We start from the raw sequence: 24,986 nt of genomic DNA, 5'->3' as shown, positions 1-24,986 counted from the left end.
CTTTTAAACGTACAGCCTTATTATTGTGAAATGTCTTTTTCAAGTGAATTCAGCTATACTGACAAAGTGTTTTAGCTGTATGCTTCTATTCAGATTATCCATAGGAAATAATTAATGTTGCTCGTTGTTGTTATATTTCAGAGTTAACAACTTATTCATTTGAAAAGGGGCAATTGGCCTCTCATAGATCTATTCTTGTGGCTAATCTATTTGCAGGGGTAGGAAGATGGAACTGCAATGATGTGGAAACAGAGGCTAGAAAATTATTCTGCAGAAACATTGAAATCTCAAAGAATCCATAAAGAAACCCTCGGGCTACATCTACGCTTAGACTTTACAGTGGCACAGCTGTACTGCTGCAGCTGCACCACTGTAAGGTCTCCCTTGTAGTTGCACTATGCCAATGGCATAATTAATCCACCTCCAAAGAGCGGCGGTAGCTGTCGACAGGAGACACTGTCCACATCAGTGCTTCTGTTAGTGAAACTTATGTCGGTTGGGGGTTGTTGTTTTTTTACACACCCAGAAGTGCTAGTGTAGACATAGCCCGAATCTGTGCTATAGTGGAAGATTATTCTGATGCATATTTCCAGTGACCCTATTCATGTGTCTTCCTTGAAGTTGCTTGTGATGGCTCCTGTTTTCATTGAAATTAGGGCTGAAGAAAGATGGTGTAGAATATTGGGCTCTAGCAACAAAGCAGCATACACAGTTCAGGAGTTCCTTTCCTTTTCTTACTTTCCCTGCCTATTTTCCCTTGCTTTCTGTCACTCTCATTTGTGGTTAATGAGCACTCACTTGTCAAAGGGCCACCAGAATCTACACAGAGGCAACAGCTGGGAGATTCCACAGGGAGAAATGTGTACTCAGAGAGGTCTCTAACCTGCCTCCAGGGCTTTGGCACTGATCCTAGGGACCCATTCACACGACTGTGACAGCCTGTAGGGTCATAGAGTCTGGTCTGAGGGCCTTTTATATTCACAGCTTGTTGGGGGTTCTGGAGCCTGACCAGGGGTCTTTTAAAATCCATGACCTATTTAGCATAATGTTCAAACCTTCCCCTAAATTAAGCCTGCAATATCAAATCTGTCACATTATCAGGCCGCCAAATGAGATCATGGGGCCCCTTCACTCATTGCTTGTCAATCTGGGTTAGGGGAAGGCTTGAGAATGGAAGTTTAAGGGCTTGACTACGTGGGGAAATTAGTGTTAAATAGTTAGGATGTGTATTTAAAGCACAATAGATATTGCACACTAGCTCTCCATGAGGACAATCTGATTCCACACTAAAACTGCCTTTTTGTGACTTACATTAATCCATGAAGTGTGGAATCAGTGTGTCCACACAGTGAATTAATACAGGCTAGCTACTTAATAAAAGCTATTCTGCATTATCTATTCTGGAATTTTCCCTTGTGTGGACAAACCATAATAAAACCATAAAGTTCAGTCACTTGCCATCCCAGATGATGTGGGAAAAGGTTTTATGGCATTTAGTTTTCTTTACTATTTTTAATTTTCCTTTGTCAAAATTGGAGCCATGTTTACTATACCTTTAAAATGGCAGACACTGCACACAGAGGGCAGGGATTTAGCAAAGCATGCTGGGACCATTTTTATATCTCCCATCATGCTATGTGACTTCTTCACAGCCAGATTATGTACCGATATTAGTCTGGAATTTTGTTTTTAATTTCTCTCTCTTCCCCTCCCCTTAGCAATGTTTGCACCTTAAATGGAAGTCTGATTTTCTTTCCTTGGCTTTCTGCTATATTTTAGCTCTGCTGTCTGGCAGGGAGAACTGATGGACACTCTAGAGGCCAGTTGTTCTTCCTCCGAAATGGGGCATCAAATCAGTGTGAAGAGAAAGAAGATGGGAATTCCTGCATTCTGGGATCTTTAAACCTCACTATATTCTGATCTATCATGTGGCTCTAAAATGCATTCAGCTACTCTGGCTGCTGAGAGTTTCCTCTACAGTCAGCATTCTAGCTGCATTCCCTAACATGGCTCCTTTTGGAGGAGAGTGGGACTTGAATAACTGTGAACTCCTTCACAGCCAGAGCTACTGCATAAGCTCCTGCAGCACCCTCTTCTGGAGAGGCTGGGGTAATTATGGGAACTCTAGCCAGAGCTCCAATCTCTCTTTCTCTGCAAGCACTTCTCCAGATAGCTGCATTAAGTTAACGCCATCAGAGCAAGGAGGGTCTTCACTGAAGATAAGAAACCAAAAGGAGAAATAAGTCACACAAACCCCTCCTCAAACAGAGGATTTGAAGATGCCAAAATGCAATGATTTGTTGAGTGGACTGCAGGGAGGGAAGAGAGATGCTTTATTGGGATGGAGGGAGGTCAGTGTATCGAGGTTTGTTTACTCAAGTCTTACATCTTCAGATGTAATGTTTCTCATGCTGGGGGCCCAGCAGGATCCTGAGCTCGGAATCTAAATAATCATTGTGGAATTTCCTTGTAGGGATGTAAAGTACAGACCAATGTAAGCCTGAGCCCTCCCACTTCCTGGGTAACCTCTGCTCAGCTTTAGCTGATATTTTCATGGATAATAAAGAGAATTAATTGTCTTGTACTGTGCATAGGCTCTGCTAGTTCTCCCTCTCGTTCTCGTGTTCTTGTGCTATCATTCAGCTATTTTCCTAATTCTGTGCCTCTTGATACATTTTTTTTTCTTGGTTTTGTGCTCTTACTCCTCCCTTTCTACTTATTGTTCCACTTCCGGTTCCTACACTGCTCCCCTCTTGATAGCATTCTGATGAAAGTGTTAACATATCGTTTATAAAAAAGCTTCATTGACCACACAAAATAGAACCACTTTTTTCACCTTGAATTTCAGATAATGAACAATTTATTTCTAAGAGATCTGTTCATGAACAACCTGGATCTTATCTCTGGTCTGACCAAAGAAAATGGCTATTCCAAACGTCGTCTTATTAAAATTAGTTTTTTTAAATGAAGTTTTAATGAATACTCTGGTACAGGCAATCGTATGTTTCACCTTTAATTGCAAACCGCTGATCTAATCTGACCTGCACGTAAAAATCCTGGGGCCATTCACTTAACAGGTGCTCCCATATGGGGTTGAAAATGAAAGCTTGCCTCCTGCCTATTTCCAGCCACCAAATGGAAAAATGACTGACTTGCCCACATGCTGTGCTGTATCTAGCCAGCTTTGCAGCTTTCCCAATTGAGGGAGCAACATACTGGACCAGATCTCTTTAAATTCTCTTTCTTGAGTAAAAATTAATCTGGGGGTGGGGACAGGATAGTTTCGGGGACTGACAAAGGAGCCTCTAATCTCTAGACCAGATTCAAATCCTGCCCAGATAGGTAGTAAATAGAAGCTGTTACCATTTTATGGCTGTTTGGCTTTCAGTTTAGTTTAAATCCCTTCCCAAGTGACATAAACTAAGCCAAATAAACCACCATTCTACCAGAATAAGAATGTCCCAAAGGGAATTATAGTGATATAACTAGAGGTTTAAATTGACTCCTTAGCTTATACTAAAGAACTTTGCTATGTAGACAAGACCTAAAACTCTGTCTGGCACTGGCTGCTGAACTTCAAAGGAAACCCAAGTGTCTCTCCTCAGTCTCTCTTGGTATTCTTATGGATCCCATTACTGCACTATCTGAAAAATCAAATTGACAATCTTTCTCTTCTTCTTTGTAATTTTCAGGAGAAATAGGTTGATTAGTTAGTCAGGTGTGCATGTAAGACATGACAGAGGAAAAGCTCAATGCAAGAGATGAGTTTTGCATTTAGTTCTGAATGCAGTGTGGCCTGTGCTCATTTTTATCTCCTGAAAGGGTGAGTTCTGTAGTCTAGCTAGCTCCTATGCAAGTTCTGTCTCCCACACTGAAGTCTCACATTGTTGATGGACACTTGAATTGTTCCAGTGGAATGCAGCTGCTGCTGAAGGTCAAGGTAGTGGAGGGAGAGTCCTGGCCACACCATTTGCCAGGCTTTTATGAATCTTGAGATTTTTTTTTCTAATCACTCAGCTGCAAACAACCTGCTGTATCTGAGGCACATCACTGGAGCTGTATGGGAGTCAGACTGACCGGACTTACCTTAGGTCTCAAACCGGGGAAAGCATTTTCAAGGGTGGAATGGGAATGGAAATTCAGAGAGCCTACATCTTCAGCAATAGCCATGCAAAAGATAAAAGCTGTGTCTCTGCTATGCCAGCCCTTTAGCTAGTGTAGTATGCAAAAGTGCTGATCTCACCTAGTCCACACCAGGCAAAGCTGTCCACTGTCCACTTCTGGCTTTAGGACTTTTGGGTATTGCAGGGAAAACTGTACAGCGGGTTAGAGCAGGGGTCTGAGGATCAAGATTCTTGGTCCTAGTCCTTTATCTACCAAAGATTATCCATGGTCACATAGATAAGATACTGATTACTGAGCTTTCTCTGCCTTAGTTTCTGTATCTCTAAGACATAACACTGTAGATCTGGTTATTTTTGCTACATTTGTTCTGTGCCTCTTTGACCTTTGCAGTTATATATGTGGTGGAAAAAAACATGAGAACCACCACCAGGAAGTCAGAGAATTAAATTGGGGAGAAGAGGAATGTAAATTACTGTTGTTATGCAGCTGGTATTTAAAAGCTACTTAAGTCAGACCACTGAACTAGATTCTTGATTACATTAATGAAACTCGGTCTTTCTTGACAGGCTATAAAGTAAACTGGTCCAAGAACAATGTCATTTCTGATTATCCACTTCTGCCTAGGGTTACCAACCCTCCAGGACTGTCCTGGAGTCTCCAGGAATTCCAGATTAGTTACAGATTATGTCCTGTGATGAAACCACCTGGAATATGTCCAACCAAAATTGGCAACCTACTTCTGCCCCATTACCATCCTAACATGGTTCATTAAAGACATGATATAAGTAGGCATAAAGATGAACCATGAGGGCAGGGGACTGGACTCGATGACCTCTCGAGGTCCCTTCCGGTCCTAGAGTCTATGAGTCTATGAACAAAACTGGGAAATGCCTGGTCAGGGATTGCAACTGGGATACCTTTCACATGTGGGGCCATGAGGTTCAAATCTAACTGACAAGAATCTGTACCATGACCATCCAGAGGCTTGGGGATAGAGTGCAAAGCCAGGATTGGCTAGAGCAGAGTTTCAGAGAAGGCCTATGTTAAGCATACAAAAAACCTTGGGAGTTTCAGGTTTAATTTCACAGGATTCTTGTGAAATGAAAAGATGATAAAATACACCCACATCATTTAGTCTCTGGCCACATTCGCCTTATGTGGATTAAATCCAGGATCCCCCAAAACAGAACTTTCTGTAAATGCACAAACAATACACACAGGGAAGCTCTTCTGTCTCTAAATCTCCCTGTCCTGGGTGCTTCAGTACAACTTCTCTCTTTTGAAATAAGCCAAATCTAAGGCATAGGCTATGCTTACGTTAGAAACTCTACAGTGTCACAGCTGTAGTAAATCCACCTCTCAGAGGCAATAACTAGATCAAAGAATTCTTCCGTCAACCTAGTGCTATCTACCCGGGGTTGGCTTAACTACACCTCTGAGCAGTGTAGTTGGGTCAACCTAACTTTCAGGTGTACACCAGCTGCCAGGCTCTAACTAGGTTCCATTGATCTGATTACCTCAGCTTATTTCCCACACACCTGTCTGTCTCGGCAGAGCCTCCCACGAGCGTCATGAGTGGGATAGTGTGAATCATGCCTGTGGGGGTTTTCTCGAGAGGGCACTAAAAATCTGTGCACCCTGTCACAGATGGCCTCTGTGATCTCAGTCCTGTCCAGGGCAAAGTCAAACATGTATCCACATTAAAACACATCTGATTGGCACTGGGTGGGGCAGTGTCAGCAGAGGCAAAGAACTGGATGGGAAAGTAAATTCCACTTTTAGCCCAATAGGGGGTCCCTCTAGGACAAGTAAGAAGGACATTGGAAGGGAAGTGTTGGGAATCTTGAGTTGCTGCTGTACTTGTTCTGTGAATAAATAGGAGCCTTCACTCTCCAGGGCTGTCTGTTCAGCCCAAAGTTGACTTTGTTTTAAAGTGGATAATACGAATTGGCTTGGAAAACATGCTAATGTCCATCTCAAAACCAATAACTGAAAAAGGAAAATGAAACCTTTATAAATGTAGGTAAACTACACTCCCCTTTTGCAGGTAGAAACATTCCAAATGTGGTGCTGCAGTGTGACTCCCTCTTCACAACTCTCCAACAGAGAGTCTGACTGACATTACTCCAATTAACACAGGATCCCCTTGGATGCTTATTTTTGTGGGAAACTAAAAGACCTCTGAGACCAGCAATCACCATCTTACTAACTACTGGTGGGATAGGACTTCCTAACCTAGCATCCTATTAATTCACCTATAATAAAGTCATAGAATTTAAGGCTAGAAGGGAACACCAGATAATTTAGTCTGATCTCCTGTGTATCATAGGCCACCACCCAGCACCTGCATACTAAACCCAGCAACCAAAATAAGACCAAAGTATTGCAGCCCACAGGAGACTAAATGATTATGGATTAAGAGGGACTGAGGTACACCAATGCCTGAGGCCCTCACCAAAGCAAGGAATCGATTACAATTACAATGGGGCACTCATGACTGCTCTGGCGGGAAAAAACCCAATCCCTCCCTCAGTGATGCTACTCAACTTGAGGTGATTACAAACAGCTCAACTTACTGGCCTGTCTAGATCTGTCTTCCTAACAAGACAACAGCAAACCTCTATTCAATTTTATCAAGATGACAGCTGGTTTTAGTGTCCCTGTTTCCCATGCACAATCTTACAGAGCCTTGGCATATCCCCCAAAGTGAAAAGAATATCCTGGAATTGACTGAATGTTTGTCTAGTATATTTCATGGAACATGAGAGAGAGAGAGCAAGGGCTCTACTCATCTGTTGTGAGGGTGAGGTACATTCTCCTGGAGGGGCGGGGAGAGAGGGGTTTAGTGCTGTCCCTCTAGTTGTGGGGAGGGAACCTTGGTGTACATCCTTTTAATTGGAGAGAGTTCCCTCGTACATTCACTAGGGTGGGACAAGGAGATTCCCACTGCATGCTCAGCAGTGAGAGAGGATCCTTCTGCAATAGAAAGAGCCAGATGAAACACTGCAGCGTAATGGCCAGAGAGGATCTGAAAAATGGATTTTCCAGTTGTGAAATCTGAGGTGTAATCGGAGAGCCTGCAGCTGGCAGTTCTATGGGCCACAGCCCGTGGACTATTTGTTCTAATATTAGAATGGCATGTGCACTGCTTCCTGTGGACTGAAGGACAAACTACTCACAGAAGCACATAGTCTATTCACAATGTGTTTATCAGCTAAAGGGAAACTGCCTGGGGACATCCAGCTTTTGCTGTGCACTTGAGGCTTTGACAAAATCTAAGGGAGAAAGGGCGCCAAGTTTTCAGGCCTTAGCTCAGGCATATAGTGCCAACAAGCAAAAAGAAGCTGCTGTGTCCTCCCAGGTGAAATCTGGGGCAAGGCTCAGGGCTGGAGAAGGAGCACACTGTCCTGTTCAGATGAATCAGAGTGTACAAGTGAGGACAGCCATGCCCTGTCAGGAAAAAATGATGTATAGAAGAGTGGTTGCTCGTTAGACTTACAGTCAGAAGAATGCACTGAATGCCCACAAGTCCTAAAATAGTTCATAAAGCACTTTACAAACATTAAAGCCTTGCAACCCTCTGTGAGGCAGGTCAGTTTTATCTCCATGTTACTGAGGAGGAAAGAGTAGAGTGGTCATTAACCATACTGAGCTGCACCTCAAAGTTTCAGGCAAGAACTTGATCCAAAACTGAAGTGAGACTCAGGCTAATTCTCGGTATAACCCCACCGATTCACTCTTTCTCTAGGAAATAGCATTCTAAGGACCTTTTAAGTTTCCACTGCTCTTTCTTTCAGCACGCCCAGCTGTATTACAAAGGCCAAAGTCCCATCTTTGGGCTGCCTTGGCATACTGAGAGCACCCTCTGCCTACCAGCTAAGCCAAAGGCGCAGTTCCACTGTCTTAACCCACAATTCCTTCCAAATGGAGTCAAGCGAGAAGGGAAGAATCTTGTGGGTTCCTGCTGTTGTGGAAAATGTGTGTTGGCCTAGAATCAGCTTCTGGTGGGACTTTTCAGACTAAGCAATAGAAGTGTGGGGAAGGAAGTGGTACAGGTCAAACACTAACATTGGTGCTGCAGGGATGCAGAAGTATGAGGTTCTCTAATGAGAGGGCTGCAGCCTGGAAAACTTTCTGTTGTCTGGATTTTATGAGGTTCTGAAGAAAAGGCTCAAGATAAGCTAGTCAGTTCGGTATTCACAATTTCCCCAATTTGTTTTTTGTATGGATGCTAACCAATGGCGCTCAGCAGGTTTGATTTCCATGGACACCTTATTTCAAGGCTTTTCACCTATGTCACGATAAAAATAACAAGACAACAATATATGAGGTGACATGGGCCATCAGGCTGTGGCAGAGGGAACACTGCCTGGGGTGTGTAGAATAACAGAATGGGTGGGAGCATCTTTACCTAAGCTCCTACGGCCTGAGATCTTTTTGCAGAGGTCAAATGCTGGGAAAGGATAGAGAGTAACACCCAGTCACACTTACACATTCCTCAAGCAGAACAGAGGCTTTGTGAGGGAGGGCTTCTCAAAGCACAGGCTCCTTGCAGAAGAGTTATTGGAAAAGGAAGGCCTCTCACAACCAGATTTCCCCATCACCGTCGCACCACAGAAAAGTCATTGGAGAAGATGTCTGCTATCAGCATGTTCTACTCGCTGCTGGAGACAGATGGTGACAAGGACGATGTGGGTAGAAATATCTCATTTAATTTTTTTCCACTGAAGTGGAGAACTGGAGATAGGGTCTTTTGTTAGAGATGAAAGGTTCCCTATTACACTATCAAATCCCTGAGCCATTCAGACCTTACTAATAACGTTGGATACTTTAAGATACTAATCAGTCCTATTTTCAGGGATGGTTTCTTCCCAGACCAGGTGCCTGACATCTGGCAGCAGTGCTCTGAGCCTTCAGTTACTCTTGAACTCAGTAATAAATAACCTGTCTGCATCTCAACCTTCCAACTTTCCATATCTGTGAGACATGGGCACATATTATCTTGTTTCTGATTTGTCAGGGCAGACCAGCAGAGACCAAGCCAGAGGTGGAGAAGTCAGCATCCTTATCTGTGGCTCAGCTGGCAGGAAAGTTCAAGGAGCAAGCAGCCACCATTTCTGGAAAGGAGGTAAGGAACAATTCAGCCACAGATAACAAAAGTGGGAAATGGGAGACTCATCCCTGGCCAATGAAGGTGGGGAGACTGGGTGATCCAAGCATTAAAATAATGGCTTGATTTTGGATAGCAACTTTTATCCTGAATGATCCCATAGTGCTTCACAAACTGTGGTATAACACACAACAATCTCATGCACAGTATACTCTATACATTCCTAATTTACATGTAGACATTCTTGCATACCTATGCCTCTCCTCATACCTGGAGTAAGCTAGATCTTTCCAGGAGTCTGTCCAGCTGCCTACTAAAAGTTTGTTGTTAGCCAGTGGCAGGATGTTTGTGCTTTGGGGACACTGAAAAGCCTGCTAAGACATCCATGAGTTCCCCAGTGGTAGTTGGCATCAAAGCAAGGTGCACATGTACAGCTCAGCACTGGGCCTTTTTGGCTACTGATTAATTAGAAAGCACCCAACTAGTTTTCCTTAATCAAATGTTTGATATTTATGAAACAGAAATGAGACTCCAAATACTGAGAGGCTGAACAGCAAACTAAGCAGCTTAGAAGCCAGTATGCATCTCACTAGTAGCTCTCCAGCAATAATAATAGTCATCATTAATAATGGTGATAGTTCCTTAGCAATCTTCTGTAAAGCTCTGATCAGCTGTCCAGGGCTCAGAAATAGTGAACAAGTTTTGTCCCTCTTTATTTGATCCTAAGCACCTCTATCCAGTCACAGCACAGCAAACATATAAACTCCAATTTAGCCTGTGTGTATACACACTGAGACCTAATTAACCCAGTAACTGTTGGATAAAAACAAATAAAACTATTATATGCAAGGCATGCATCTAACAAACGTCGCACATACTGCTATTATGATTCCCCTCCTCCCCTAAAAGCAAGAAGTTGACATTCAGTGGGATTTAAACAAATGAAGATAGTCTTCTGTTTGGCTGCAGATAGTTGATCCAGCTATCACAAAGATTATGCAGTTTTAATATCATTTATGTGGGTTACAGTATGGCTGAACTCAGGAGAAACAAATAGGCCCCATTAGAGTTCAAGCAAAGGTTTATCGATGGGTTAGACAGCATAGATTGGCACTGCAGGAAAACTGGTGCAGTCTTGCAGGTTGTTGGAATATCACATTGGACAGGACTCATGTCCTGCTAGGAGCTGGACTGACTCAGTGTAATTGAGGACACTTGACGTTTGACTAGCCCCAGTGTGCTGTCATTTATCACCAGAAAGCATCTCAGTCAGAGCAGCCTTGTCTTTCCTTCCTCTTCTACAAGGCATAGGGCAGATTAAGGTAGAATAACTGAATCCTTGTGATCCAGGCCTGCTTCACTGAGGCTTAGATACACCAGTGAATCAGTGAGAAACAGAGTCTGCTGGGGAGCAGGAAGGAAAAACCTCTCTTCGTAAGGGGGACTGGAGGAGAAGTCTAGGAAACCTGGTTAGGGGTGGTAGAAAGCACTTAAGCAGGAAAGGTTGCCCAAAACTATGATGAGTCTAGGCCCCAAATGGCTTTAATCCTCTGAGGAGGCAGGGAAAGTCAAAGGACTCATGGCCACTGATCCGCTTTCTGTGACAGAGAGAGTCCCCTACTACCATCACAAACACACATGTTAAAAACAAAAATCATTTCAGCGTATTACAATCCTGGGGGGTGATGTAATAATCATGGTTGCCTGACTTCACTATTTCTGTGGTCATCCTGATGTCAGCATGGTGAGCTATGTCCTGCAAACTTAGCATATATAGGACATAAATGGGTGCTCACAAAATATCACTGCCTCGCAATGTGGTATCGTAATGTTGTGATATGATGATATTTCAACAGAATAGGATGATACTGCATGCCAGGATTGTGATGTATAAGGACAATATTACGTCGTTATGGGAGGACACGGTCACAGCTTGATAACATTGCTTCACATAATTATATTGCATTGCAATCTGCTGACACAACATCACCAGTTAACAGTGTAAACCTCATAAAGCCATGGTGCCCGAGTTTGTCGCTCCAAACAAACTCTCTACGGTGGCCAACTCTTCAAAGATGAAGTTGCCACAATCTGATGTTTGTAACTTCTCAGATCCCTGGACATTAAGTGGGTAAAAATTATGACAAAAGTCACCAAATATTGCATCACAGAGCACACTGGTAACTTGCCAGAAGGTCACGGAAATTGGCATAAAATAGAGAAAATTTCAGCAGCTTTCATCTCCAACATAGAGACATGCATTTCAAATCAAGTTGGAGCTTTCCATGCTGGTGTAAGTATAGGTTTCAGGTTACTTGCATGGGCATAGCTGTGCAAATTAGATGATGGATTTTTGGAGAGATTGTGCTGACATCTGTGCCAAGCCTCTCCTCATACCTGGAGTAAGCTAGATCTTTCCAGGAGTCTGTGCAGGTTCAGACTGAGAGGAGTGTTTGTCCAGTTAATAAAAAAGTGCTGTCCCTTCTCTCCAGACAAACCTGCTTCCTAAGTCACTTGTTAAACACTGCAACTTGGGACCTGTGGTCTCTGTGAGCTGCACCTCCCTTTGAAAGATTAGCGAGGCTGTGGGCTGTGTTCAGAACTCTGAGGTGCCCTTCAGCCCCTGGTACCACACATAGGATAGTGAGCTCAGTGAATGAATGAAGCAGGAAGCTGAGGCCCGTTCAAAAGATGAAAACTTGGTGATTAGCAGAGACAGAAAAGAAAACAGAAAAATTACAAGCCATTCTACTGTGGAGTTTCCAATTAGGTACTTTAGTTAGAGCATCTCTTAAGTGTCAGGGTGGCTGAGCGGTTTAAGGTGCCAGATTCAAGGCTCTGTCTTTCCCACAATTGGCTGTTCTGGTCTCCCTGTGCAGGTGTGGGTTCAAATCTCCCTCCTCACACAACTTTTATCCTCAGCAAGTTTGCAGATGTCGCTGAACTGGGAGGAGTGGTAAGTAGACTGGAGGTTAGGGATAGGATACAGACAGTGATTTCCCCAGGAATTGAAATTAGGGGGGGTGTTCGAATTTACGGGGGGTGGGGTGTCAGGACCAATGAGATATATAAAAGAGATATGAATAAAGTAAATGTTTTGTTAGGATAATGCCAATTTAACATAAGGATAATGCAAGTTACACCAAAACACATAACACGTCTAGATTTCTAAAAAGATATAATTAAAAAAATGTATTTAATTTAAATTGACTTTTGAAAAGTAAGCCATCATGGGATAAGAGGGAAGTCCTCTCATGGATCAGTTAAAATATGGAAAACAAAGAGTAGAAATAAATTATCCGTTTTCAGAATGGAGAGAGATAAATAGTGGTATCTCTGAGGGGTCGGTACTGGGACCATTACTGTTCAACATACTCATAAATGATCTGGAAAAATGGGTAAACAGTGAGGTGGCAAAATTTGCAGATGATACAAAACTATTCAAGATAGTTAAGTCCCAGGCAGACTGCGAAGAGTTAAAAAGGGATCTCACAAAACTGGGTGACTGGGCAACAAAATGGCAGATGAAATTCAATGTTGATAAATGCAAAGTAATGCACATTGGAAAACAATCTCAACCATACATACAAAATGAAGGAGTCCGAATTAGCTGTTAACTCTCAAGAAAGAGATCTTGGTGTCATTGTGGATACTTCTCTGAAAACATCCACTCAATGTGCAGTGGCATTCAATGATTCCCAACATTCTGTTTGCTTTTTTAAAAAGAACAGGAGTACTTGTGGCACCTTAGAGACTAACAAATTTATCTGAGCATAAGCTTTTATGGGCTCCAGCCCACTTCATCAGATGTAGCCCACGAAAGCTTATGCTCAAATAAACTTGTTAGTCTCTAAGGTACCACAAGTACTCCTGTTCTTTTTGCGGATATAGACTAACACGGCTGCTACTCTGAAACCTTTGCTTTTTTAAGAAAGGGATAGATAATAAGACAGAAAATATCATATTGCCTCTATATAAATCCATGGTACGTGTACACCTTGAATACTGTGTGCAGATCTGGTCTCCCCAACCCAAAAAAGATATATTGGAAATGGAAAAGGTACAGAGGTGGGCAACTAATATGATTAGAGATATGAAACAGGAGGAGAAATTAAAATGACTGGGAATTTTCAGCTTAGAAAAGAGAAGACTAAGGGGGGATATGATAGACGTCTATAAAATCTTGACTGGTGTGAAGAAAGTGAATAAGGAAATTTTATTTAATCCTTCACATAACAAGAACTAGCAATCACCCAATGAAATTAATAGGCAGCAGTTAAAAAAACAAAAGGAAGTATTTCTTCACACAACATAAAGTCAACCTGTGGAACTCTTTGCCAGGGGATGCTGTGAAGACCAAAACTATAAGAGGATTAAAAAAAGAACTAGATAAATTCCTAGAGAATAGGTCCATCAGTGGCTATTAGCCAGGATGGAGAGGGATGCAACACCATGCTCTGAGTGTCCCTAGCCTGTTTACCAGAAGCTGGGAACGGGCAACAGATGGATCATTTGATGATTACCTGTTCTGTTCATTCCCTCTGAAGCACCTGGCCTTGACCACTGTTGGAAGACAGGATACTGGGCTATATGGACCATTGGTCTGACCCAGTACAACCATTCTTATGTAAAATTAATTATAATAATAAAAATGTTTAGTACAGAAACTAAGTCACTAAAGTATAGTCCAACAAACAAATGTTTATTTAACGTGCCCCTCACTTTTCCCTCCACCACACCCCACTCACCGGTGTTGTCCTTGGTTAGTGGAGACTCAGAGTTCAGAGGTGCTTTCACGTGAGTACCCCTCCCAGGTGCGGGGCAAGAAGGGACCTTGCTCCTTCCTCCAGCTGCTCACTGTTCGCTCTGGCCACGGCTGTTCGTTGTGCCACCGTTCACTCCACCACTCTGTTGCCAATGGCCCTGCGCAATCACCTTCTGCTGCCACCTGCCACTGTGACCTCTGCGAGTTGGTCTCTTGAGGTTCCACCCAGCTCTCAGTGATTTCAGCTGAGCTCTCAGTGGGGGAACCTCGCTGCTAGTGCAGCCTGGGTGTGTCTTACACAAAAACACTGTACCCACAGGAACACTGTTCCCACAGCAGGACTAAGCACTTAGACCTGATTATCAGTGATTTCAGCTGCAGTGGTCACTTAACAGAACAAAAGACTATCTATGGAGCCTAATCAGCTCTGTCTTTAAACAGTGGAGAGGGACAGGTCCCCACCCTTTCTCTTGATGCCCTCAATCAGCACAGGCTAAGTACAGTTCTACTGCCCTTTACTCTTACAATAAGAACAACAACATTTCATTTCTGCCCCCACCCTCCGCATTCAAGTGACTTGTAACCCAACCCCAATCAAATCTATCATTTGGGCAACACAGCTCTGTTTGCTGGATACCTAGGTAGATTAGGTGTAAATGTAAATAGAATCTGGTCCTGAAGCCTTTCCCCACAACCCTCAACTCATCATTAACTGTCAGGGACAGCTCATTTAGACTTTGCTTACAAATCATCATTTGAAATTATTAGATTGGCCAACATCACCGAAATGAATGCACTGACATTGTCATAAAAAACAACGGCTGTATAAGGAAGCTAGTCTATGTTCGTACTTTTCAAATCTATTATACTTTCAGTTACATGTATTTTATCATACACTGTATATGCTTTTAATGTGTGTATTAATGTTTCAATTTCAATTCAATTTTCCAAAAAGTCACCAAATTGGCATGTTTCAGAGTAGCAGCCGTGTTAGTCTATCCGCAAAAAGAACAGGAGTACTTGTGGCACCTTAGAGACTAACACATGTATTTGAGCATAAGCTTTTGTGGGTCCACTTAATCAGATGCACAGAATGGAATTTATAGTGAGGAGATATATATACATACAGAGAACATGAAAAGGTGGGAGTTGCCCAACCAACTCTAAGAGGCTAATTAAGATGTGCTGTTGTCAGCAGGAGAAAAAAACTTTTGTAGTGATAATCAAGATAGCCCATTTAAGACAGTTTGACAAGAAGGTGTGAGGATACTTAACATGGGGAAATAGATTCAATGTGTGTAATGGCTCAGCCATTCCCAGTCTCTATTTAAGCCTAAATTGATTGTATCTAGTTTGCATATTAATTCAGGTTCAGCAGTTTCTAGTTGGAGTCTGTTTTTGAAGCTTTTCTGTTGCAAAATTGCCATCTTTAAATCTGTTACTGAATGGCCAGAGAGGTTGAAGTGTTCTCCTACTGGTTTTTGAATGTTATGATTCCTGATGTCAGATTTGTGTCCATTTATTCTTTTGCATAGAGACTGTCCAGTTTGGCCAATGTACATGGCACAAGGGCATTGCTGGCTCATGATCGCATATATCACATTGATAGATGTGCAGATGAACGAGCCCTGATGGCGTGGCTGATGTGATTAGGTCCTATTATGATGTCACTTCAATAGATATTTGGACGGAGTTGGCATCGGGCTTTTGTTGCAAGAATAGGTTCCTGGGTTAGTGTTTTTGTTCTGTGGTGTGTGGTTGCTGGTGAGTATTTGCTTCAGGTTGGGGGGCTATCTGTAAGCTGTCTGTAAGAAGGACAGGCCTTTTCTTCCAAGATCTGGGAGAGTGAGAGGTCATCTTTCAGGATAGGTTGTAGATCTCTGATGATGCGCTGGAGAGGTTTTAGTTGGGGGCTGAAGGTAACAGCTAGTGGCATTCTGTTATTTTCTGTGTTGGGCCTGTCTTGTAGTAGGTGACTTCTGGCTCTGTCAATCTGTTTTTTCACTTCAGCAGGTGGGTATTGTAGTTTTAAGAATGCTTGATAGAGATCTTGTAGGTGTTTGTCTCTGTCTGAGGGATTGGAGCAAATGCGGTTGTATCTTAGAGCTTGGCTGTAGACAATGGATCGTGTGGTGTGTCCTGGATGGAAGCTGGAGGCATGTAGGTACGTATAGCGGTCAGTAGGTTTCCAGTATAGGGTGGTGTTTGTGACCATTGCTTATTAGCACAGTAGTGTCAAGGAAATGGACCGCTTGTGTGGATTGGTCTAGGCCAGGGGTAGGCAACCTATGGCACAGGTGCCGAAGGTAGCATGCGAGCTGATTTTCAGTGGCACTCATACTGCCTAGGTCCTGGCCACCGGTCTGGGGGGCTCTGCATTTTAATTTAATTTTAAATGAAGCTTCTTAAGCATTTTAAAAACCTTATTTACTTTACATACAACAATAGTTTTATTATATATTAAAGCCTTATAGAAAGAGACCTTCTAAAAATGTTAAAATGTATTACTGGCACGCAAAACCTTAAATTAGAGTGAATAAATGACGATTCGGCACACCACTTCTGAAAGGTTGCCGACCTCTGGTCTAGGCTGAGGTTGATGGCGAGATGGAAATTGTTGAAATCATGGTGGAATTCCTCAAAGGCTTCTTTTCCATGGGTCCACGATGAAGATGCCATCAATGTAGCGCGAGTAGGGGTGTTAGGGGATGACAGCTAAGGAAGCGTTGTTCTAAATCAGCCATAAAAATGTTGGCATACTATGGGGCCATGCAGGTACCCATAGCAGTGCCACTGACGTGAAGGTATATATTGTCCCCAAATGTGAAATAGTTGTGGGTGAGGACAAAGTCGCAAAGTTCAGCCACCAGGTTTGGTGTGTAACTAGTTCACAAAATGGGGGGGCAGGGTGTTGGGGAAATTTGGGGGGGCGTGTAGGGAAATCACTGGATACAGAGGTACCTAGACAAATTAGAGGATTGGGCCAAAAAAATCTGATGAGGTTCAACAAGGACAAGTGCAGACTCTTGCACTTAAGATGGAAGAATCCCATGCACTGCTACAGACTAGGGACCGAGTGGCTAGGCAGCAGTTCTGCAGAAAGGGGTTAGAGTGGATGAGAAGCTGAATATGAGTCAACAGTGTGCCCTTGTTGCCAAGAAGGCTAACGGCATTTTGGGCTGTATATGTAGGAGCATTGCCAGCAGATCAAGGGACGTGATCATTCCCCTCTATTCGGCATTGGTGAGGCCTCATCTGGAGTACTGTGTCCAGTTTTGGGACCCACACTACAAGAAGGATGTGGAAAAATTGGAAGGAGTCCAGCGGAGAGCAACAAAAATGATTTGGGGGCTGGAGCACATGATTTATGAGGAGAGGCTAAGGGAACTGGGATTATTTAGTCTGCAGAAGGGAAGAATGGGGGGCAATTTGATAGCTGCTTTCAACTACCTGAAAGGTGGTTCCAAAAAGGTTGGATCTAGACTATTCTCAGTGGTACCAGATGACAGAACAAGGAGTAATGATCTCAAGTTGCAGTGGGGGAGGTTTAGGTTAGACATTAGGAAAAACTTTTTCACTAGGAGGGTGGTGAAGCACTGGAATGGGTTACCCCGGGAGGTGGTGGAATTTCCTTAGAGGTTTTTAAGGTCAGGCTTGACAAAGTGCTGGCTGGGATGATTTAGTTGGGGTTGGTCCTGCTCTGAGCAGAGGATTGGACTAGATGACCTCCTGAGGTCCCTTCCAACCCTGATATTCTATGTGGCTGCTCTTGGAGACAGCTGCACCCACCCCTGTGTTCTCTTGGACCTTTTGCAGACACACAACACTAGAGTCTGCCTTCTGGTGCTTGAATGTAACCTCCTTGCTTTTCTTTTGTCACTCAATGCTGTCTTTATCTTCAGGTACCAGCCAATAAACCAACCCGGAGGAAACCACCATGCTCCCTTCCCCTACATACCCAAAAAGTGGAGCTGGGCCACAATGGGGAGCCGGTGAGTACCAATGCAATAAGGAAAGAGCTTTCTGTTTGCTGGGTTTTATTCTCTCTGATTCCCTAAAAGACATGTGAATGTGGGTTTACCAGAGGGATCACCAATAGCGAAACATAAACCATAAGCTCTAAAGCAGAGAAGACTTCCCCGATCCATCCACAGCAATACCCCATACATACTGTGCTCCTTGCTGTCTTCTTACTATTGCAGACACACGTACGTGTTCCAGTTCTGCTTGTGAGTTTCTCCCTCCGTGGCACCGCATCTCCGTAGGATCCGCCTGATTCTCCCATACCAGCTCCATCCTCACATCTTAAGCTTTTTAGGGAAGGGACTGTCATATGTTGTTTATACAGCAAAATGTAGTACAACCTGGTTGTGGCCTTTAGGCACTACTGCAACATAAATATTAAGTAATAATTTGCTTTTGGAGTCTTCCCTCCTTCTAGATTCACAGGTTGAAAGGGTGAATGAGTGTGTAATTCATCCAGAGCCAAACATTTCTCTTCAGATACGCTAGAGGAATAGTTCATAAAACACTTTACAAACATTAAAGCCTTGCAACCCTCTGAGAGGCAGGTCAGTTTTATCTCCATTTTACTGATGAGGAAACTGTACCACCGAGAGGTTAAATATCTTGCCCAAGGCCATGCAGTGACACAGCCAAGACTAGCACCCTGAAGTACTGACCCGTGTCTTCTGGGACTAACCATTACACAATCCCTAATATGGATATACTAATCAGAAAGGACAGAATCGATTTTCTCTCAAAAGAGTGCACAGTTTGAGTGGTGGGAGGGGAAAGGGAGATAATGTAGAGGGCTTGGCTACCTTCTTTTGATAATCTTCCTCAGAGCAGAGCGATATTACTTTGTACAGTGCTCTCCCCTTCCTCAGTCCTGTGTGATCTAATTCCTCTTTATCATAGACTTAATGGCTGGACAGCAGACGAGGTGGGAGTAGTTGGAAAGGGAAGAACAGACCCCTTTGTAAAGATCCCTCCATAGGCTTCAGTGACACATTCTTCACTTTCCTTCCTCTTCTTCCATCTTTCACTTCCCAGGATCAATCTGGACCGGTTCGGGCTTCAGAACTTTTCCTTTCTCCATCTAGTTTATTTTGGTCTTTTCCTGTTTATTTACAGAAGCCATCTCCAAATGCTTGTCCCCTTCCCAGGGTCAAGGTGAAAAGCTCTCCCCTGATTGAAAAACTGCAGGTAGGTGCTGGATGCTGTCAGCATGGCTGTTGTAACTCTCAGGGAATTAAATTGATAAGCCTTTAACATTGCTCCTATATTTGTACCCCTGAGGATATGTCTACACAGCAGCTGGGAAGGTACCAGTGTGGGTAGAAAGACAAGTACTAGCTCTGCTTGAGCTAAAAAGCTAAAAATAGCAGTGTGGCCACAGTGGCACAGGCTGCGGCTTGAGCTAGCCACTGAATATGCACCCAGGGGGTTGGGTGGGATAGTATTTGGGCAGCTAACCCAAGTCACCTCCCATGCCAGCCTGACCATGCTGCTATTTTCAGTACACTAGATCAAGCAGAGCTGTCTACCCAAAGCACCCTCCCAGCTGAAGGGCAGACATACCCCAAAAGCTTCTCACTTTTCTTTTATATTTCCCAAGGAACTCAACAGCTTACCCAGCATTTACTGCTCCTTGTATCTCTCAGTAGCTGGTTCATGCCAGCTCGGACAACTAACAATATGTGAGTCTCTTCACATAGTACCCTGCTAATGCCAGTTGGCACTCCTGGTATTGTGAGCTTCCTCCTAGCAGTGTCGAAATAATAGCAGCCTGGTCATAGCAGTGTCGTGCTCAACTCAAGGACACTCAACTATCTGAACTTAATAGCACTGTTCAATGGGATTCCAGAAGTGGGCGACCCCATCACAAAGCATACCCAAAGAGAATATTTCAATGGTATTCTCTTGTTAAATTTAGTGATCATTTGAAGGGCCTGAGAGTGCCCACAGCTGCAAACTTCAGGTGCTATCTGGACAAACACAGAATGATTTAAAGTTCCCTTGTTATTATTGACTGCTCTGTTCACAGCCTCTCCTGTCCAAAACTATGGGAGACATATTCACTTGGCTGGGACACTGGAAAATCTCTAATACTTCATATGACACAAGAATGGTCCTGAGATCCAGCTGTTCGGGAAGGGCAATTGTCCATCCAGAACTTCTCCACGTGGGATTGTTTGTTGACAATATCACCAGGAGAAACACAAAACCAGGAGCTCTCTCTCTTGTCAGCTGAGAGGCTATCATGTGTGTTAAGGGCAAGGGCTCCCCCATGTGGTCCACTTCACCTCTGACAGGGGGAATTTGGTTGCCAGGTAGAATAACATATATATAATCATGATGTTAAATCCGAGGGGAGATTTATTATAATGATTTATTTTTGGCAGGCCAATCTGGCATTTGCTCCAGCTGCCCTGGTGCCAGGAACATCTCCAAAAAGCCCAGGTCTGAAAGTCATACCATCTCCCTTTAGCACTCCCCCTTCAACTCCCAGCAGCCCCGGCATCCAGTCCCGTTCCAGTGAATCGGATGAGACACCAGTCAGTTTTGATCAACCACCAGAGGGCACTCACCTGAAGTTTTATAACAAGGTACAGTGTCTTCCAGGACTTCTCCAACACAGGAAGCCAAAGCCAGTTTACTGCTTTGAGTGGAACTGCAACAGTAGGTCTTACCTTCCAATTCAGTCTTCACAGGGTATGTTTGCAGCCAAATTAGGAGCTTGCTGCATCTGTTTTGAAATTCCCTCTCACTGTGATCCATTGGACTCCTTCTTTTGCCTACCTGCAAATAGAGTTCCATAGTCCATCAGATTCCAGCTGGCATCAGGTGATGAAGTGGCATGACTCACCTGCTTCAACTCAACATGAGCTGGACTGATCACAGCTTTTCAGACAACATTATGTCAAAATTAATGACCAACACTTAGTAGTGCAGTGGGTTAGTGTATTAATACTGCAGCTTGCAAGTCAAATAAACCTTGAAATTGTGCAGTGTGTTCCATGCCCACTCCTTTAATACAGAAGCATAGCCCATGAAAGACCAATCATACAACATTTAACCTAGATCTGAGCAGGACAGGCTGTATTGAATCCTGGGAACTGTAGTCTCTGTAAACCACAACTCTGTATTAAAGAAGAAGGCAGCTGGTAACTTCTCCAGTTTATGCAATTTATGTGCAGTTCTTAGTTTGCAGGCTAGCTGCCAATACAGCCTTCAACTGGAGAAGTTGGAGGCCCAAGACATAGAGTAGCAGAGGCTTCTGCAGATTAGGACTCAGATGAATAGGCAACAACGGGGAGAGAATCTGGACTGCTTGATTTCACCATTGGTCCTCAGATTACTGAGACGTGAAACTCCTTTATCCTTTCCCATCACCCCAGTGCCCAAAATAAAATGGCAGAGGTTTCCAAAGTGATTCCTCACTCATAAGTAACTATATAGCGAGTCTTGTGACCTTGTAGTCAAACTTAGTGTTTTCAGATTTGATAATGTAAACAGGAGAAAGAGCCACAGTTTAAATTGGGGTAATGATCTCTCACTATTTACTCAGAGAGACAAAGTGTCAATGAGAAGGAGAACCGGTGTCTTGAGTCACCAGCTGAGCATCCAAGTCAGTCACCCTAGCTTTCTGGGCTGACACTGCACACTGGTGTGGTTTATTTAAATTCTTCAATCTCAACTTTACCTGTTCTCAGGTGCGGACACGGGGATCACTGAAGCGCAGACCCCCCTCCAGGAAATTCCGAAAGTCTCAGTCCGACTCCGGAGATGGTGAAGATTTAAAGGCGACTGGATCATCTCAAGAAAATGGGGCCAAGGAAGAGGATGGTGATGAGGTATTCATGCCTAAGAGTCAGAAAGAGGAATTGCAGTCACCTGTGTGTGGAACAGGCCCTAAACTGATCCAGAAACAGATAGGATCCAATGAAAAGCCACCCTCAGGGAGAGGGTCCAGCAGGACAGAAAACAAAGAGGAGAGAGAAAAAGAAACAGAGGCAGTGAAACCTTGCAAGAGCCACACAGGAGATAAAGAGAAGCCGTGCGAGAGCACTCCAGGGGAGGAAGAGAGGAAGTCATCCCAGAGCACCCCAGAGGAGAAGCCATGCCCAAGTACCATGGGAGATAAAGATAAGAAGCTGTGCCAGAACACCCCAGGGGATAAGGAAGGGAGCACCCTGGGGGAAAGGGAGGATGGCAATGCCTCTGAACAGGAAAAAAGGAACAAAGAAAATGAAGAGGTGAAGAAGGAAGAAAACAGTGAGGGCAAAGACACACAGGAAACATCAGACACCCAGGAAAAGTCCTTGGAGACGGGGATGCCGCAGCTGGCAGCAGACACAGGAACTGCCAGTGAGCATCATAGTGTGATGCCGATGCAAGAACCTGGCACAGAGTAAGTGTGAAGCAGAGATGAGATAGGCTACCATGGTAATTGCTCGTAAAAGACCATAGGCTCTCACAAGTGTTTTGCCTTAAAAATAAAAAGGCATTTCCCTCTGGTGCTTGTTAAATCCCAGTACAAATCAATATCAGAGCATCTAATACAGACAATTAAAAGGCTTGGCTCCTCAGGGTGGCATGACAGTGAAAGGGACATAGGTGAAAGAAGAGAAAGAAATGCTGACCCTTGATACTTTGCTCAGCTGCCCAGTATTTTGAAAGTACATATGGCAAAAAGCATTTTTCACCCTGAGACCATTAGAGTAAACTGTCTGATTAAAAGGGACATTTCCAAACCTCTTGTTAGCACTGTCAGCCCTAACTGTGGTGCACACATACCAATTTCGTGGTCACCCACTGAACCACACAAACTAGTTACTTCTAATTCAGAAAACAGAGGTCTCTACCACTTGAGGTAAAGGAGAATTTCCACTAGCTATATTAGGGCTTACACTCATTGTACCTGGCCTTTAACCACTGGTGGCCAACATAATCCCACACTCCTAAATAGGCTCCATTCCATCCAACAGGGCAGTGGTGCCACCTGCAAATTAGCTATTACAGAGCAGAGTTACATTCATGAAAAGTCACCCCAGCAACATGGGACCCTCTGCATTCCCCATTAGGTTTCCACCTGTCCTGTTTTTTTACTGAACTATCTGAGTTTGGAGGGCTCAAATCTGTGTCTTGAAGGGCATGTTGTAGGGAGAAAAGATCCAAAATGAATTTGCATAGGAAAGCTAAAAACTGAAAAAAATTGATTCCCTGTCTTCAATCCAAGTACTGACCCAGCTTAGCTGGTGAGAACAGAGGAAATCAATCTGGAATGGTCTGGCTGCAGCTGTCCTTCAATTTTATAGGAGGAAAACTATAACCCAATTATAAGAGTTGGCCAAAAAGACACCCAGATTCCAGACTTTCCTAGACACTCCTATCAATATAAAATTGTAACATATGTTTATTTTTATAACTTTCCTTTCTCTCTTCTATCATTCGTTCTCTCTCAAAAGGATGAACCCAATCAGGACACAGGAGACTTTAATGTGAAGAGAAGCCAAACAGTCCAATTAAAGTGCAGCTACTGGAGGACTCTCGCTTGCAACAGATCAGCAGAATATTAATAACATCAGAGATGTTCACTGCTCTTACCCATAACATTCTGTAGAAATGGGAAAGAGAGACTGGAATTAAGACATCTTTTTTTTGCTGCAGGGTTCAGAATGGATGTACTGGCTGACTCTTCTTGGGGTATATTGAGCAACTTCATGGCCATGTCTGGAGATCTGCTGCACAATAGCTTGGGCATGACAAACACCACCGTTTCTGGGCCCAGTGTTCACCATTACAGCAAAGTTCCAAATTTTGTTTGCTCCCCCATGTTGGACTTTGATGCAATTCATCAGTTTTGGACATATATAAGTTGTGCCTTTTTAAATAGCTTCCTTTGAAATATTTTCAGTTTTCAAACGCAAGTAAATGAAGTTTTTAGAAGTAGGGGAAAATGATTTTCTCTCTATATATATACATATATGCTTTATGGCAGACAATGTGAATCCTAAATCTGGAGAAGATCATTTTTAAATGGTTTATACGGCATCTTTGATGAATATCTACTTGGACTAGAGTTGGGCTGGCAAATATGTATTTGAAACACCTAACAGCTAAAGATTATTTTTCTGTAGGATTTTTTTTTGTGTTTTTTTTTCCATGATGGTGAGAAGTAGCAACTGAAGTACCATATCCACAGAACACTTACAGCATCTGAAGTAATAGTGCAAGCTTTCCTCACACTACTCCATCACTGTATTCAACTGTTACTTGGAAGGATCAAGCGTAAGTCAGTTGTCATGACGTCTTTGGACTCTACTGAGACTACCAACAAGTGGCCAGTTAGAACCACTTTTAATTTTTTGTGATATAGACACTTATTTACTGCAAACTGGACTGAAATAACCTATTCATTTCATGTAAGCCAGTGAACAGCCTGTGTATGATTGAGTTTCACTTACTATGGCAGTGGTGGGCAACCTGTGGTCCACAGGTCATACCCGGCCCATTAGGATAATCCGCTGGTGGGCCGCCAGACTGTTTGTTTACATTTGCACAGCCACTCACAGCTCCCAGTGGCCATGGCTCACCTATGGCCTAGGCTGAATTTGAACTGATGAACAATCATCCAATAAAAAATTTATTTTAAAGAGCCAGGTTCTCTCCTTGGAGTGGGGGTTCTCATACTGGGGGTTGTGACACCCTCAGAGGATTGTGAGGTTATTATGAGGGGGTCATGAGCTGTCAGCCATGCGCAGGGTTGACAGCCCAAGCCCTGCCAGCCCAGCTCCATCCCCAACCCCACTCCAGCATTTAAAAGAGTGTTAAATATAAAATCGTGTTTTTTCATTTATAAGGAGGATCCCACTTAGAGGTTTGCTGTGTGAAGGGGGTCGCCAATACAAAAGGTTTGAAAACCACTGCCTTAGAGTATTTAGAGGGAGTGTTTGAAAGGACTGGATAACAGGAGAACTA

The 24,986-nt window shown here is 43.4% G+C and overlaps 1 protein-coding gene across 1 annotated transcript in view; it reads left to right on the top strand.

The window, feature by feature from the left end:
• RCSD1 (RCSD domain containing 1) overlaps nt 1-24,665 on the top strand; it is a 51,548-nt gene extending 26,883 nt beyond the window's left edge. The window contains exons 2-7 of the mRNA XM_050960025.1: nt 9,146-9,253; nt 17,903-17,992; nt 19,137-19,208; nt 20,408-20,611; nt 21,719-22,416; nt 23,474-24,665. Coding sequence (XP_050815982.1) covers nt 9,146-9,253; nt 17,903-17,992; nt 19,137-19,208; nt 20,408-20,611; nt 21,719-22,416; nt 23,474-23,510 — 1,209 coding nt within the window. The 3' untranslated portion in view covers nt 23,511-24,665. The remainder of the gene's footprint in view (nt 1-9,145; nt 9,254-17,902; nt 17,993-19,136; nt 19,209-20,407; nt 20,612-21,718; nt 22,417-23,473) is intronic.
• Nucleotides 24,666-24,986: the final 321 nt, after the last annotated feature.

The sequence above is a fragment of the Gopherus flavomarginatus genome, chromosome 1 (assembly GCF_025201925.1).
Source record: "Gopherus flavomarginatus isolate rGopFla2 chromosome 1, rGopFla2.mat.asm, whole genome shotgun sequence".
NCBI classification, from domain to species: Eukaryota; Metazoa; Chordata; order Testudines; family Testudinidae; genus Gopherus; species Gopherus flavomarginatus.
This window is presented reverse-complemented; position numbering and strand designations above follow the sequence as displayed.